The 14,568-nt window shown below is 39.5% G+C and overlaps 1 protein-coding gene and 1 long non-coding RNA gene across 2 annotated transcripts in view; both read right to left on the bottom strand.

Annotated features, from left to right (window-relative positions):
- The window catches only part of rgs4 (regulator of G protein signaling 4), a 20,130-nt gene extending 5,801 nt beyond the window's left edge, over positions 1 to 14,329 (bottom strand). The window contains exons 1-2 of the mRNA XM_034080915.1: positions 14,199 to 14,329; positions 13,800 to 13,919 (exon numbers count right to left, since the gene is read on the bottom strand). Of these exons, the coding sequence (XP_033936806.1) occupies positions 13,800 to 13,919; positions 14,199 to 14,242 (164 nt within the window). The 5' untranslated portion in view covers positions 14,243 to 14,329. The remainder of the gene's footprint in view (positions 1 to 13,799; positions 13,920 to 14,198) is intronic.
- LOC117445335 (uncharacterized) lies at positions 7,195 to 11,656 on the bottom strand. Its single transcript, XR_004551968.2, has 5 exons — positions 11,353 to 11,656; positions 10,949 to 10,998; positions 9,763 to 9,830; positions 9,495 to 9,602; positions 7,195 to 7,362 (listed from the first exon to the last, which is right to left on the bottom strand). It is a non-coding gene; the product is annotated as an uncharacterized lncRNA (long non-coding RNA).
- Positions 14,330 to 14,568: the final 239 nt, after the last annotated feature.

The following is a 14,568-nucleotide window of genomic DNA, read 5'->3' on the forward strand; positions in this document are numbered from 1 at the left end:
ACAAGCAAGTCGGGCACACAGAGAAATGAACCCCTCAACGAAACTGAGAGAGAGCAGTTACGATCAGCTAAACAGACAAGACCTGATGTAATGTTTGATTCATGTTGTTTGGCTTCTAATATAAAAGGGGCAACAGTACAGTCTGTTCATGATGCTAATAAGATCATCCGTAAACTAAAGTCTGAAAAGGTGACACTTAGATTTCAACATCTGGGAAACAGTGATGCTTTGAACTTGATAGTTTTCAGTGATGCTTCATTTGGAAACCTCCCAGACGGAGGCACACAGGGAGGTACTTTTATAACACTTATGGGAGAAGAGGGAAGTTTTCCCCCCTCTGTTGGCATTCAAAGAAAATCAGACGAGTGGTTCGCAGTACCCTTGCAGGGGAAACTCTTGCCATGTCAGATGGGGTAGACAATGCAATTTTTCTAGCCACACTATTTTCTGAGCTCACTCCTGGAAATGCTGGACTGAATGCACCCCCTGTACTCTGTGTGACTGATAACCACTCTCTGTTCGATGCGCTCAAGTCCACAAAACAAGTCACAGAGAAGAGACTCAGGTTGGAAATCAGTAGCATTAAGGAGCTCATACAGAGCAAGAGGATCAAGCAGGTGCGTTGGTCAGACACAAAATCTCAGCTCGCTGACTGTCTCACAAAAAAAGGAGCTTCGGCTCTTGTGCTCTTAAAAGCACTCAGTGAAGGACAATGGGATCTGGGTTAAAGTGTCTGTTGAAATGGAACATTGAAAACACCTTTGTTTATGTATTTGTTTCTTAAATGTTTCCCTAATTTATGTTGACTACTCAGGGAATTTAAACATTTTTGTTTTAAGTCACTGTATGATTGTTTTATGATTCATGCAATGTAAAGTTATTTTTGTTTAGTTTATTTCTTTAAAAAGATAGAATGAGATTGTTAACATGTAATCTCTTTGCGCCTATACTACAGGATATACGGTAGTCTAGGTTGCTCTCTTGAGGCTGTGTAACGCATGTGCAGTGAGTCTGTGTGAGACCTGGAGCATGAGGTCCACGTTCGTTAATGGCTCTGTATTGGTGTTATGTACGTTGATGGAATAAATCAAGTTAACAGAAGATAAACGTCGTGTTTTATTTGTAGTAGACTAACACTGTCTAACTGTTTTTCAAATGTAACAGTTTGAAAACAGTTTGAAAAGCAAGCAAACTGTCTGATTGTCTTTCGTTTTCCGCTGTCGTGTGATAGCAACATGGAGGATTTTAACATTAATTTTAATATATTTGGAGAGCACAGTAATTTGGAGGAATGGTTAGTGGCTGATGAGTCCCCAGTGAAGAAAAGTAAAAGACAAGAGGGACAAGAAAACAGCGGAGAAGTAACGGGCAGAAACCCTCCTTTGTACGCAGCGGTCCAGACATAGACGTCAAACATCGACACATATTCAGTGTGCAGTTCCTTTGGCATTAGGGCAGGGATATCTAGATACTTTCCAAGGTTTGACATCATGAATTGTGCTACTTTTAAAGCAAGCAGCGATGTTTTCAAATCTGTAATCAGAAAGCTCCTCAAAAACGCTATCTAAGCAGTTCCTGCCGTTGCTACGTTAGTTCAAACGGTAACAACGGACCATTTTTCTTAGCGGATGCATGTCAATTTAAATCAATACAACTATTTTTTAAATCAATAAAATCAATTTCTAAATCCATAAAAGCATTTCAATTAATATTGGGAGTCATAAGGTTACTTTGTTGAGAATGTGGCCATGTAATAAGCGGGATACTGTGCAGCGACTTGGTCATTATGGGGAAAAGAACACCGACAGGCTGATCAGGAGCCCGACGCGAAGCGGAGGGATCTAGATCGGCATGAAGGTGTTCTTTTCCCCATAATGACCGCGTCGCTGCACATTATCCCTTACGTAAGGCTTGGTCCAGGCAAGGCAAGGGAAAACAACAGAATTTCTGCTGAACACAAACAAGAATCCAGCAAAAATAACAAGCAGAACTAACAAGGAGATGACTTCCCAGTGTACAGAAGATCAGGTGGTTGCAGGGCCAATGTGAACTAAAAATGCCTGGACAAACAATAAAAATAGGCGGGAAAACACACTGAGACAGGAAATAAAAAGACACAGGGGGAGAACACTTGTCAAATGAATCCAGAAAACTAGGATCATGACACACAATGAGCACTGTCTGATCAAGGCCATGTTTTCTTGGATCGAATGGCTAAAACCCTTAATGTTAAACAGACCATAACAACAGGTAGGGTCCTAGGGTTCAGGTGGAACCAACAATACTTTAGGACTATAGGGAGTCAATCAGGGTCTGATTTGCACCTGTCTGAGAATTTGGTATAGTTATATAGTATATATCAGTTTTAAGAGCTACATGGGAATATGTGGACTAACATTCATCAATAAGCTAACCTAGGTTAGCCACCAAGTTGCTAATACTGATCAATAACAAGGTTTTTCTAAACGTAATTGGACATGGATTTAACCAAAAATACTGCAGCTGCTCTTAAGATCCTTATTCACTTAGAATAGAGGAAGAACAGTCATTTATTCCCTATCACCGATAAGATGTTTTTATTCATTCCAATTTGGGAAATGTTTACGTTGCAGCAGCATGAGTCAAAACAAACCGCAGTCATTAACTTAAGACATTGCACTTGAAGCAATTCCTTTAATGTATGTTACCAATGTAAATGGAAAAATACTCAACCTTAATCAAATGAATGTAAACAAGCATGTCAGCCACCCAGACTGTTATATTCTCTAGTTATTTGAGATGTAATGTGTAGTGGCACTTCAAAGAAGAGTTCACCGGTTATTGAACCAAACGCTGTCATGGGAAAATGTAAACAAACGATTGCAGGAAGGATTTAGATGAAGTTAATATTAGAGCGTTAATCCAGTTTTTATTATGCTGTTATACTGACTGAAAAAGAGGGCAAGTTCGGAAAAAAAGACAGCTGCTCTGTAGACTTCATTTAAGGCTCCGAATCTTTATTCAAGGCAGCAATAATCTCTGTTTTCTTCTTGCCGTCTCTTCCCCACATCTGCTCATCTCTCCCTGCTGAATGACCAAAAGCCATCTTTCTCTTTCCGTCTGTCTCCGCCTCTTCTTCAGTCTCTCCATTTCCCTCTCATTTGCTGCCAGATGAAATGCAGACATGCTCCAACGGTAGAATAGAGACGCGCGGAGAAGTGAACAGATGTTGAGACAGATGGGTGGATGCAGAGAGAGGTGTTGAATAAACACCAAGACAGACCAAGATCTATTTTTAATAAATATCATAGATTATTAACAGATCCCCTCTCTAGGTTTAGCTCACTGTGACATTTGTGGGAGTGTAAACAGAAGTTAAATATTAAGCAGAGCGGAGACTAAGGGACCGCCGTTAAGCTTTGGGAGTTTTTTATTTTTATTTTCTGTGTTGTGAATATTAGATGAGGTGGCACAAAGAAGGCTGGATGACAGGCAAATTAACAGATAGTTAACACGAAACCACACAGCATCACAAGTAAATATAACGGCAATTTCTGTCGATTAAAGTGGGAAGTATACTAGTGTGAATGTTACTCAGAAATCTGTTAAGCCTGTGGTGGAAACACATCCGCAACACATCTGGAGGAGCTGTTAAAACCTAACTTTCTTCTTAAAGTGGGCTCAAACACACAAAAGAAAACAAATTATAAGTAAGGTTTGCAAAATAACGTATTGTTTTGCATTTAAAAAAGGCGTAATACCAAACTACCCCTCCGTCACTGATGAAATTGAGATTTATTTTCTTCCAAACATCATTAATAATTCATTTTCAAACGATAACATTGATATAAATCTGATCTATTGCCAGACGTTCCTCAAATCAAAGAGGATGTTCAGCTTCCTTTCACAACATCCCATCCTGCTCTCAAAGAAGTATTCTCAATGTCAGAAATACTTTTGTGTATTAAATGGTTGCAGTCTGTAAATCTATCTACTAACCCCTGCGGCGTTGTTAGCGATCGCGGCCATTATATATATAGTCAATGGGTGCTATTCCACCAGACCCGCTGCGCCGCGGCTCGAAGCGTCCCAGAAGCTCCTCGCCGCAAGGAATTTCTAAAATATAGGATGAATCCTATTTTTGACGCGGCGCAGGCAGGAAGTGGAACGTTCATCCAACAACTGCGAGGCTGCACACACGACGCTCCGCTTCCACAACGTTTTGAAACGCGCCTGGTGGGTTATGATGCAGGAGGAGGTCGCAGCGCGGCGCAGCGCAGACGCTTCCGGTGGGATCAGGGGGTAACTTGCTCCCATGCATGCGCCGGTTTATTATACTAAGTTCTAACTGTAGGGAACTTCACTGAAATAAAAACTGTCAGAGGATGGTATCGTATCACTTTCAGTTCCCTCTTCTAGAAAAACGTTGTTGTAGTTAGATGCTTAAAATAATGTCTGTGGTAACACTGACTTAAAGATATGGCACGTCTACAATGTGTCAGTAAAGACGCACTGGTGAATGTCTGAATGTGTCTTTAATACGGCGGTTGCTAACAAGCAGCTGAATTAACTACTACATTCACCGCATTTAGCTTAGCGATGGTGATGTGAAGTACTAAGAATCATATCCCTATTATGCACTCTAAGAATCAAATGGGTTATCTCATGAGTAGTTTTATATGGAAATAGTTACTATATATTAATATATTTTAATTTGGATATAGTATTTATGTTACCATTTGCACAATAATGATCAATTGCATTAGTACAAAGATCCATCTTTCAGTTGTGTGTACAGTATTACAGAATAGTTTTTTAACAGATATAAATAATGCCGTTTTTTTATCATGTGATCTGTGAAGAGCTTCCAAGTGGTTTTATGTTTGTAGTGAACATAATTAAGACAGTAATTATTCTGAACACCTTTTTTAATTCACAACACATCACATTACTCAAAAGCTCCACGGTGCAAACTCTCAGGTGGCATCTAAAAGAAATACTGTACTAGAACAAAAAGGTGGAAGGCGTGATAATGACTTTGTTTCGTATTAAACCTTGAACAACTGCACTAATCAAGTCGCATCACAGCAGGCGGCAGGATGTCTCGAGCGGTCACGAAATAACCTTGATAAACACACTGTTACCAAGCCCTTCTGATGTTCACAAGCTAATGTGCGGGGTGTGGTTAGGTGTGTGAGTTCTAGTGGTTGAAGTGTCAAAGCATATGAACAGGTACACTGAAAAAATTGTTATGTTGGATTTACTTAATTTTATTTAGGTAAGTGGTTGCACGAAACAAATTTATCTAAATCCAGATATATTTTTTAAGTTCACTGTACTTATTAGTTTTGAGTAATTTCAACTTATTCGTACTGATAATTTTCAGCTCAACTATTTTGAGTAATTTCAACTTATTCATACTGATAATTTTCAGCTCAACTATTTTGAGTAGAGTTTACTCACTAAACCCATGTTAAGTGTACTAAAATGGATTATGTAACGTAACCTTTTTTCTTTTTACATTCAGATCAATTCTATAGTTTAATTCCTACATAAAAAAATTAAGTTGAATTTAATCAAACATTTTTACTATGTTAACTTTCAATATATTAAAATAAAACAAACATCATATTTGATACATACTCTTACTTTATTATCTTGTACAAAATGACGTAACATGAAGCATGTGTCTTAAACATCTTCTGATTCGATAAAAACAACATGCAACTATCATGGCACCTCGTGTGTGTGTGTGTGTGTGTGTGTGTGGTGTGTGTGTGTGTGTGTGTGTGTGTGTGTGTGTGTGTGTGTGTGTGTGTGTGTGTGTGTGTGTGTGTGTGTGTGTGTGTGTGTGTGTGTGTGTGTGTGTGTGTGTGTGTGTGTGTGTGCGCGTGCGTGTCAGGCTGCCAGGTGTCCACAATCCAATCACCTCTGCTATAAGACTCAAGCCCTGACTCCGCCATATCGTAGACTCTGTAACCACAGTCAGTCTCTAGCTTTGGAAAGTCTTCGATTGCGATTCCCTGTTTAACCTGTTTTCTCCTGTGCCGGCAGCTTCAAGCCAGCCTGACACCAATCTCCTGTTTCCAGACCACCGCCAACATTGGACCCTGTCCCGCTCCTCCTGGCTCTTCTTCCTGGTCAGACCTCCGTTCCCCTCCCTTGGACTCCGTCTATCTTCCCTGGCCCAGACCCCCCGCCCAGTATTATTCAATAAACGTTATTATTGTGCTTGAAACTCTTTCCTCCAGTCTCTGCTCTGCTCCTGGGTTCCCTGCTAGCCTTAACAGTACAATCTCGCCACTGTTAAGGCTAGCAGGGAACCCAGGAGCAGAGCAGAGACTGGAGGAAAGAGTTTCAAGCACAATAATAACGTTTATTGAATAATACTGGGCTGTAGGCAGGGGAGGGGGTACTGGGCCAGGGACGCTAGACGGAGTCCAAGGGAGAGGGGAACGGAGGTCTGACCAGGTTGGGGAGCGCCTGGAGAAGAGCCAGGAGGAACGGGACAGGGTCCAACGTTGGAGGTGGTCTGGAGACAGGAGATTGGAGTCAGGCTGGCTTGAAGCTGCCGGCACAGGAGAAAACAGGTCAAACAGGGAATCGCAATCGAAGACTTTCCAAAGCTAGAGACTGACTGTGGTTACAGAGTCTACGATATGGCGAAGTGGAGGAGTCAGGGCTTGAGTCTCATAGCAGAGGTGATTGGATTGTGGACACACACACACACACACACACGCACACACACACACGCACACAGACACACACACACACACACACACACACACACACACACACACACACACACACACACACACACACGGCGGAGGCCATCAGAGCAACAAAATGCAGTGGAAACAGACAGCGAATAAATCCTGACATGTGACTGAAACAGCTGAGGAGAATGTAACATTCCTCACATTAATACATGAAATATATTCACATTCTTCTCCAGAACTAGATGTAAATGGCCCATATACAAATAAAAAATTAAATGTTTTACGCTTGGCTAAAGTAGAAAAAGTTGCGAATTGTGAACTCTGTTCACAAGAGCGGCTGAAGAAATCCTACAGTCCAGCATTTATCTTGTTCTTCAGTCCAAGGACTTTGGGGGAAAGCCTTTCACCATCCATTTGCAAGAGCACTTTCTGGACGAATTCATAGTAGTACCTTAATCTTTGGGTAAGCCATGTTTAGTGAATAGATGATTCCCAGCATGATGGCACAAGCTCGGGCTACAGATCCAATTTTGTCCAGAATGATTAGTCCAACAAAAATCCCAACGTCGTCATAATGTCCAGGTTCTCCACCCTCCTTGTTGATGACATATATGCCCATGGTACATTTCTGCAGGTCTCTGGTGACGTCATCTCCTGCGATGTCCTGTATATTTAATGAAAAAACATGCATGTATTCAATATATGTAATTTTAATTACATACTTTATCGAATACATTTTTTGTAATATTGCTCACATACCTATTAATCCCTGAAAACAAAGCTGGTCATACTGTATATATTTCTGAATCAAACTAAATATGTGTGAGGTGTTTTTAAAGATTTACATAGGACCCAATAAGCTTGGTGATGAGTGTCAGAAGTCAGAGAGGATTGACAGATGGATTAAGACATTGTTGATTATGGTCTTTCCATTGGACAATAAGAAAAACAATGAATAAAGCCAACCTCATCGTATAAAGAACCAAGCTGATGGTTTGAAATGCTTTAGGGTGAATATGAATATCAACATTCATACATATAAATATTCTCAACCTTCATGCTCCTTATAAGGTAAAACATAATTATCTAAAATTGATGCCTGACACTAGGATCTTAAAACAGGGTTTCCCACACAGACTTTTTTTTATTCGTCCGTGACCATGACGCCATCTGCGATCGATTAACTTGTGGACAATGATCCCTCGCTCCCTTGCACTGATCTCGCCTCCTTCTGGCCTGTTAAGTGGCCTGCCTCACACAGGGGGACTGGCTGTCCACATGATGTGGCCTGCCGACATGGCCACTGTCATACAGATCACAAATCAAAGCCCTTGATTGGTCTCTGTGTGTCATTCAAGCTCGGGATAAGCTCAGCTCGGTAAAGGACTCTCTGAGTGTTTAGATAGTTAACTTAGTCTAAGTTCTCAGTGGGTCTCAAACGGTGTGGTCACCAGTTATGTAAACACATATTTCCATTTGAGAGGGTATTGATTGGTCTAATGGATAGTGAGGTGGGCTGAAGATCGGAAGGCTGTGAGTTCAAATCCTGCGAGGAACACCACCACTAGTGTGCCCTTGAGTAAGGCACTTAGCCCTTAGTTACTCCAGGGAGAATGTCCTGTGATCGGTCATTATAAGTCGCTTTGGATAATAGCGTCAGCTAAATGAAATGTAATGTGATTAGTAAAATATGCATGAATAAATAAATAAAAAGTTAACTAGGTGAAAAAAGGTAAGATACACTTTTAAAACTTGTTGAGAGAAAACTAGTCTTTGCTGCTGCCTCAAAGAGGAGCAGGGGGGAGAGGAGGGAGACAGGAGAGGCTGATTCAGGAGCACAGACACACTCACAACTATAAATGAACCACAAATTAATTAATAAACAAGTTTCAGTGTTTTTTTCATATTGGAAATGGTATGTTATTGGTTATGGCCATGATTTTATGATTATTGAAATGTATACAGTTATGTTTAATATAGGTGTTTCCATAGATCTAGTCTCTTTATTTTCCCCTCAAAATGCACCAGATTGATGCATTTAACTCCAAAATAAAATCTTACCGGGGGGGGGGGGCATGCCCCTGGACCCCCATAGAGGATTTGAGGTCGACCCCCACTAAAAATCACATGGATAGGTTCCTAAATACATTTATTTTTTTAAATAGTAACCCATTTCCATATGTCCATGTGTGGGTAGTAGATTTAAACTATAGGGCTATCATTATGGGCCCTGCCTGTACCTGTTCGCTCTGCCATCGCGTGAAGGGTCTGCTAACAAGCGACCAACAGAAAGGTTAATGTTGTTGCACGTCACCTCACCACGAAGACAAAGAGCACATTCAGCCATTGGTGTAATGATATTTTGTATCTACTATATAATTAAAGGATATATTCTAATTTTGACCTCATTAACCAAGTCCTTGATAAGATGTGTATTGGTGTACAGTGTGTTCTAAGCAAAGTATTTCTATTAATCTAAGGTCATTTTTTTTAATTGACAATGGGTAAAATGTTGAGGAATAAAGTGAAAACCCCAATTCCAGCAACAGCTGTTTTCTTCAGACAATCAAACCGACTGTTATAGAATAGCTGGTGAAGACAGCGGAACATTGAGCAGCTAAAGAGCCAAATACTTTACTAAGGAGTTGGTGGAAAGCAAAAACAGAGCTAAAAGATAATTATCAGATGGACAGAAACACCATTTCAAATGTATGATCATGTTGCTTTGTATCAGCTCAATGTGTACAGTAAATAGGCATTTCACCATACATTCACCATGTGAAATATATAACTTACCTCATCAATATGGAAAAGTGCAGGCCATCTGACTTTGAACTCTCCAGCAGATAGATTTCCCTTCACCACCTCTTTTCTTCCGCCACAGTCTTTACATTGCCACATAAACTAGGCAAACAACAAAGAGAGAAATGGGGGGGGGGGAATTAAACATTAGTGATGGTGTTTCACAGTCACCTTTGGGTCTAAGCAGAGTGAACTAAACGAAAATCCTAATAGTTTGCTGAAAAGTTGAAGATTAAGGAATTTGTTTGATAAATTGACTTACCAAAACAACATGAGGTCCCCAAAGAGTAAGGTTCTGTTCCACATCACACCAACATCAGATATAAAAACCTGCAATAAAAATAAAGACGAGCAGAAATTAAAAATAATAATGGTAAATGAAAAAAGGTAATTGATTGCCAATGATTACTAACTTGTGTTGGGCCAATGACTCGAAATCCTACAAAATCCTGTGTGACTAACACATTTTCTTTTTCAAATAGAGCCTAAATATTACTGGATGTGGTGCACTTTTGCTAAATGTTTAGACAAATTGCTTGTGTTACCACTCTTACATGCTAAACTGTTATTGCACTTGATGGCACCTTTTAAAAAAGGGAGAAGCTTTTCTTGCTTTGACATTACATGATTATATTCTATTCAATAGCAATACATTATTTCTCACTTTTGGCAAAGAGCATTGTCGACCTCAAGACGGGTAATTTAATTTAAACACATCTCGGAGCGCTTAGTTCTCTCTCCGCCGTGTGTGTGTGTTGCATGCATGCATGTAGCAGCCGCATGTGTAACTGCCCGTCCCCTCACACACAGACCGAGGAGAGAAAGATCTCTTGTCTGGAATGGAAAGACGCATTTTGTCTTATTGCATATTATAAACGGTGTTGCGAAACTCAGACTGCAATATAATGTTTAAGTAGCAATAATACATATGACGTGTATTTTTTTTTTTTAAATGTCTCAATTACCGATAAACAGACCGCCCTGCTAGAGAGGTGGTACTCTGCTGGGGAGAAAAGGTTTGTGGGTGTGTCGGCCACACTAAGAATTTCTGATTGGCTGGGCGAATATTAAACCACCCCCGTGAAACTCTGAAAAGTTTTGTGAAGACGCCATTTTATTTGCTCGCATTATTAGCATTAGACCAGCGCACCAACGGAGAGAGAATAACTTATGGCAACACAAAAGAAAACATGGGAGCGGTGGAGTGATGAGGAGGTGTCGGCGTTCTGGCGATTTACTCTCCCCCCTCCCCATCAGCCTAGTTCGGGGGTAAAAGTACTCCGGTGTGAAAGCGCCTATAAGACCAAGATATGAACGTTAACCGCGGTAACATTAACCCCTTGCCGCCAGAGAGTAACGTTACCAAAAGCACCCTTACCATCGTGATTTCACATGTTTAGTTGTGTCCTAATATTACCACAGTGATAAGAATAAAAAACAAAACTTACAGTCGGTTAGGAACACAGCACGGTCAGTGGGGGCAGCAGGGAAGATGAAGCTACAAAAAAAGCCATAGTAACAGGCAGTTAACATTCAACTTATATTGGCCACAAACTAATAAGCAAGTCTAACAAGACAGATTGCATTTATCACGTATTTAAATTGAGAGTAGTATCAAGTTATCTTATAATGTTAATGATGCAAGTTGCACTTCAATTAGGTTACTTAAACATTACTACACAACTAAGCTAGGTTAACAGTAGGCTAACAGTTAGCTAGCTGCTGTATGCCTATATTAACGTTTGCTAATGTTAATCTATCAAAACAAACAGTCAATAGCGTTAATGTTAGTTATTAAACTACCTGTTTAAGTATAATATAATACACCAAAGGCTATAAATGAGCTACTTACTTAAAATGGAGAGCCGTGGAGAACGTTCACCTCACGACAGCGGACCTATACTACACAGGCAGTCCGGTGACTGTCTTTCCGAATGGAAAATGGAGGGAAAAGCTGCTTGTCGCACATGCGCAGACAGGACAGTATATGTGGTAATTAAATTGTACATATTTTTTTCTAATTACTTTTAAATGAATGAAATGAGCTTGTTTTAAACAGTGACAATATATGTTAAGATTAATTAAAAAACATAAGAAGGATGCAATAACACATTACGATCTATTAAAAAAGGCTAGATTAAAACATGTAACATCTAAAAGGGGTCATAATCAGTTTTTTCAGTGCAGTCTTTCAGTCCCGCCTCAAAACACATCTTTTCAACTCTGTCTACCCATAAGCCCCCCCCCCTCTCAATCAACTTCCTCTTGACTGCCTTTTTATTTATTTTACTATACTTACTTGTTTGCCTGTCCTTGTTTGTCTACCCTCCCTCATACTGTAAAGTGTCTTTGAGTTGTGAAAAGCGCTATATAAATAAAATGCATTATTATTATTATGATGATAAACTAAAGCAATTTCTAAATTAACCCAATTAAGTGAGTTTTAAATTGTCCTACTTAGTTTATAAGGAAATTATGAAGAGGAACTAATTAAATGATTTGAAAATGATATCCATGTAGGTGCTGACGCTGTTGGCAGTTCTAGTGTTAACAGACATTTAAATGAAATATGTGTAATGGCAAATGCCATATATGATTTTCTTACCTGGAATTCTGCCTTTTTGAACAGACTTTTTGATTGAGTCCTAGCTATATTGTCTGCAGTTCTAGGGTTAATATGAATCTAATATGATTGTCATCGGTCTAAATTAGATTTCAAATTATTAACTGTGTATGTAATGAAGATCATAGTGTGGGTTAAATCCATTTTCATAACCACTGTCTTTTAACTGATTTAAATGCGGAAACTGGGCTTATTCATCATAATTTCGTATGACTTGACTTGACTTGCTTGACCTGAGGAGTGACTTGACTTGCTTGACTCTCATCACAGTGACTTGGGACTTGCTTGATACTTGTAGGTCAAGACTTGAGACTTGCTCATGACTTGCACATGTAGGACTTACTCGCACCTCTGGCAGTTGTAGACAAAAGCCAAAGATAACCTAGAAGGTTGTTTCCACCTAAAATACTTAATGAAATACACCATGAATATATGATATTTTGTCTTTAAACAGCAGTTGTTACATGTGGCTAAATAAAACTAAACGTCATCAAGCATTGACCATTGCCACGCTGACTTGTTACGCCTACAAAAATGAATCACCCCTGTGACACTCAATAAAACTATAAAAAACATTTTCATTTCTAATTTCTTATTTCGAGAATGTAGCTGAATTTGAAGTATAAATGCCACATTATTAATGGGTTCAGATTTGAGCACATAAACATTATTCAAATGTATTTTCTCTAATGCTAGCCATAATAAGCTTCTTTACAGTAAGGCAGCTTTGGAGGAAGGTCTTCCTACTGCATCAATAAACTGATCAATAACAGCAGAACATGTAATCACACCAGCTATCCCTGATTTGAAAACAATTATCTTTATTGTTATACACCACTTGAATACTGCTTGCCACTGAAGCTCTAACGTGCTTTTGTGTTGGGAATGAAACTAGTGTTATGTCATTATGGATAATCAATATTTTTCTTTCATAGCTGTCGCTGAAAGGGTTACATGTTGCTGAAAAAAAAGGTCAGGGTTTGTGTGTCGCTCATAAAGGACGGTAGGAGGCTTCCTGATGGAGAAGCGATAGAAAAAGGCCATAGGCGGGATTAAGAAAAAAGAAAAAACATGTATATGCATTTCAAAATGGAAACACATAAACATAGTACTAGTATGTCAAAGTAATATTAACCCTTATAAATGCTGCCCATGGTAACAAGGACCAGCTTTGGAATTACACATATGAAAAGAGGAAGGAGGGGCTCAACACAAAACAAAACAAGTGCCTGTTCTCAATTTCCCTTTTTCACCTGGTCAATGAAAGCCCAAGTGTAGTCAAAATATTTTACTCTTCTTAATAATCAAGGTGGATACAGTTTTCAGGTCTATAAAATTGCCCTGAAACTCACAATATTAACTCCCACGGTGATCCTAGAATAAATCGAACACATAGCAGTATTATCCTTCTATAACAGAGGACATGATTCCTCCTATTGTACCCTTCATCAATTCTTTCCCTGTCTAGTGCTTCTAAGTTGCAGTCCATGAGCACTTTTTAACAAAATAATATTCTTCTCTCAAGCATTGTCTGCTTCACTTATAATCCCTGTGTTAGTATTCATAAGAAAATACACACTCCTGGATGAGCAGTTTGATGTGAGATGTGAAGAACACAAAAACAAACATATATTTTAAAAGCTTAACGATTTGAACAAAGAGAAAGTCCCTCTGACCTCTTAGCAGCAGCAGCAGCAGCAGCAGCATCATTTTTCTCTTTTATCTGACTCTGATGAGACGTGTGGTGCTCCGGCTTCTGGAGTAAAAAGGATATTTTATGTTTGATGTCTTTGGCGCTGTGGGGAGATGGACGAGAGGAAAGTGAGTGAAATGCATTTGAGAAGATTTCCATTTATTTGCATAAATACACATCTGCATATAGTATCTGCTTAATGTAAACAAATAATCAGCAACAGGTTTCATTTTATATTGAACTATTGTTTTAATTACTCGGCTAAAATGACATTTTATATAAAATACCAAAAATATAGAATATACAGTGTATGAAGATCCTATATCACAAAAAATATACTAACACTCCTATCCACCTGTTGCTTAGACTTTATTTGTCTTACCTTTTTAAGCATGTTGCAGGAAGCGTAGCAAGTCCTCTACACATGTTGGAATGTTACTGATCCAAAGTGAGTTCTGTTGTTTTGAATGGCGACAGCACAGCCGGTGTGAATTCAAGCAGCAGAGTTTTCAATATGAGATGGCAGACAGCTGCTGTCTCCACCCCCAGCAGTGGCTTTATACCTCCAGGATGCTACCACTGACACCAAACTGACCAATCAGAGGAGACAGGAAGAGGGAGGGATACTAAGCTGAGAGTGGGGGAGGGAGGGAGGGACATCGGGGGAAATATACTGCAGGTCTTTGTAACCAAATCAAAAGGTGTGTTCTACTGATGACGACCAAAGCCATCTCTGTGTGGAAAAACACAGA

The sequence above is a fragment of the Pseudochaenichthys georgianus genome, chromosome 4, assembly GCF_902827115.2.
Source record: "Pseudochaenichthys georgianus chromosome 4, fPseGeo1.2, whole genome shotgun sequence".
NCBI lineage: Eukaryota > Metazoa > Chordata > Actinopteri > Perciformes > Channichthyidae > Pseudochaenichthys > Pseudochaenichthys georgianus.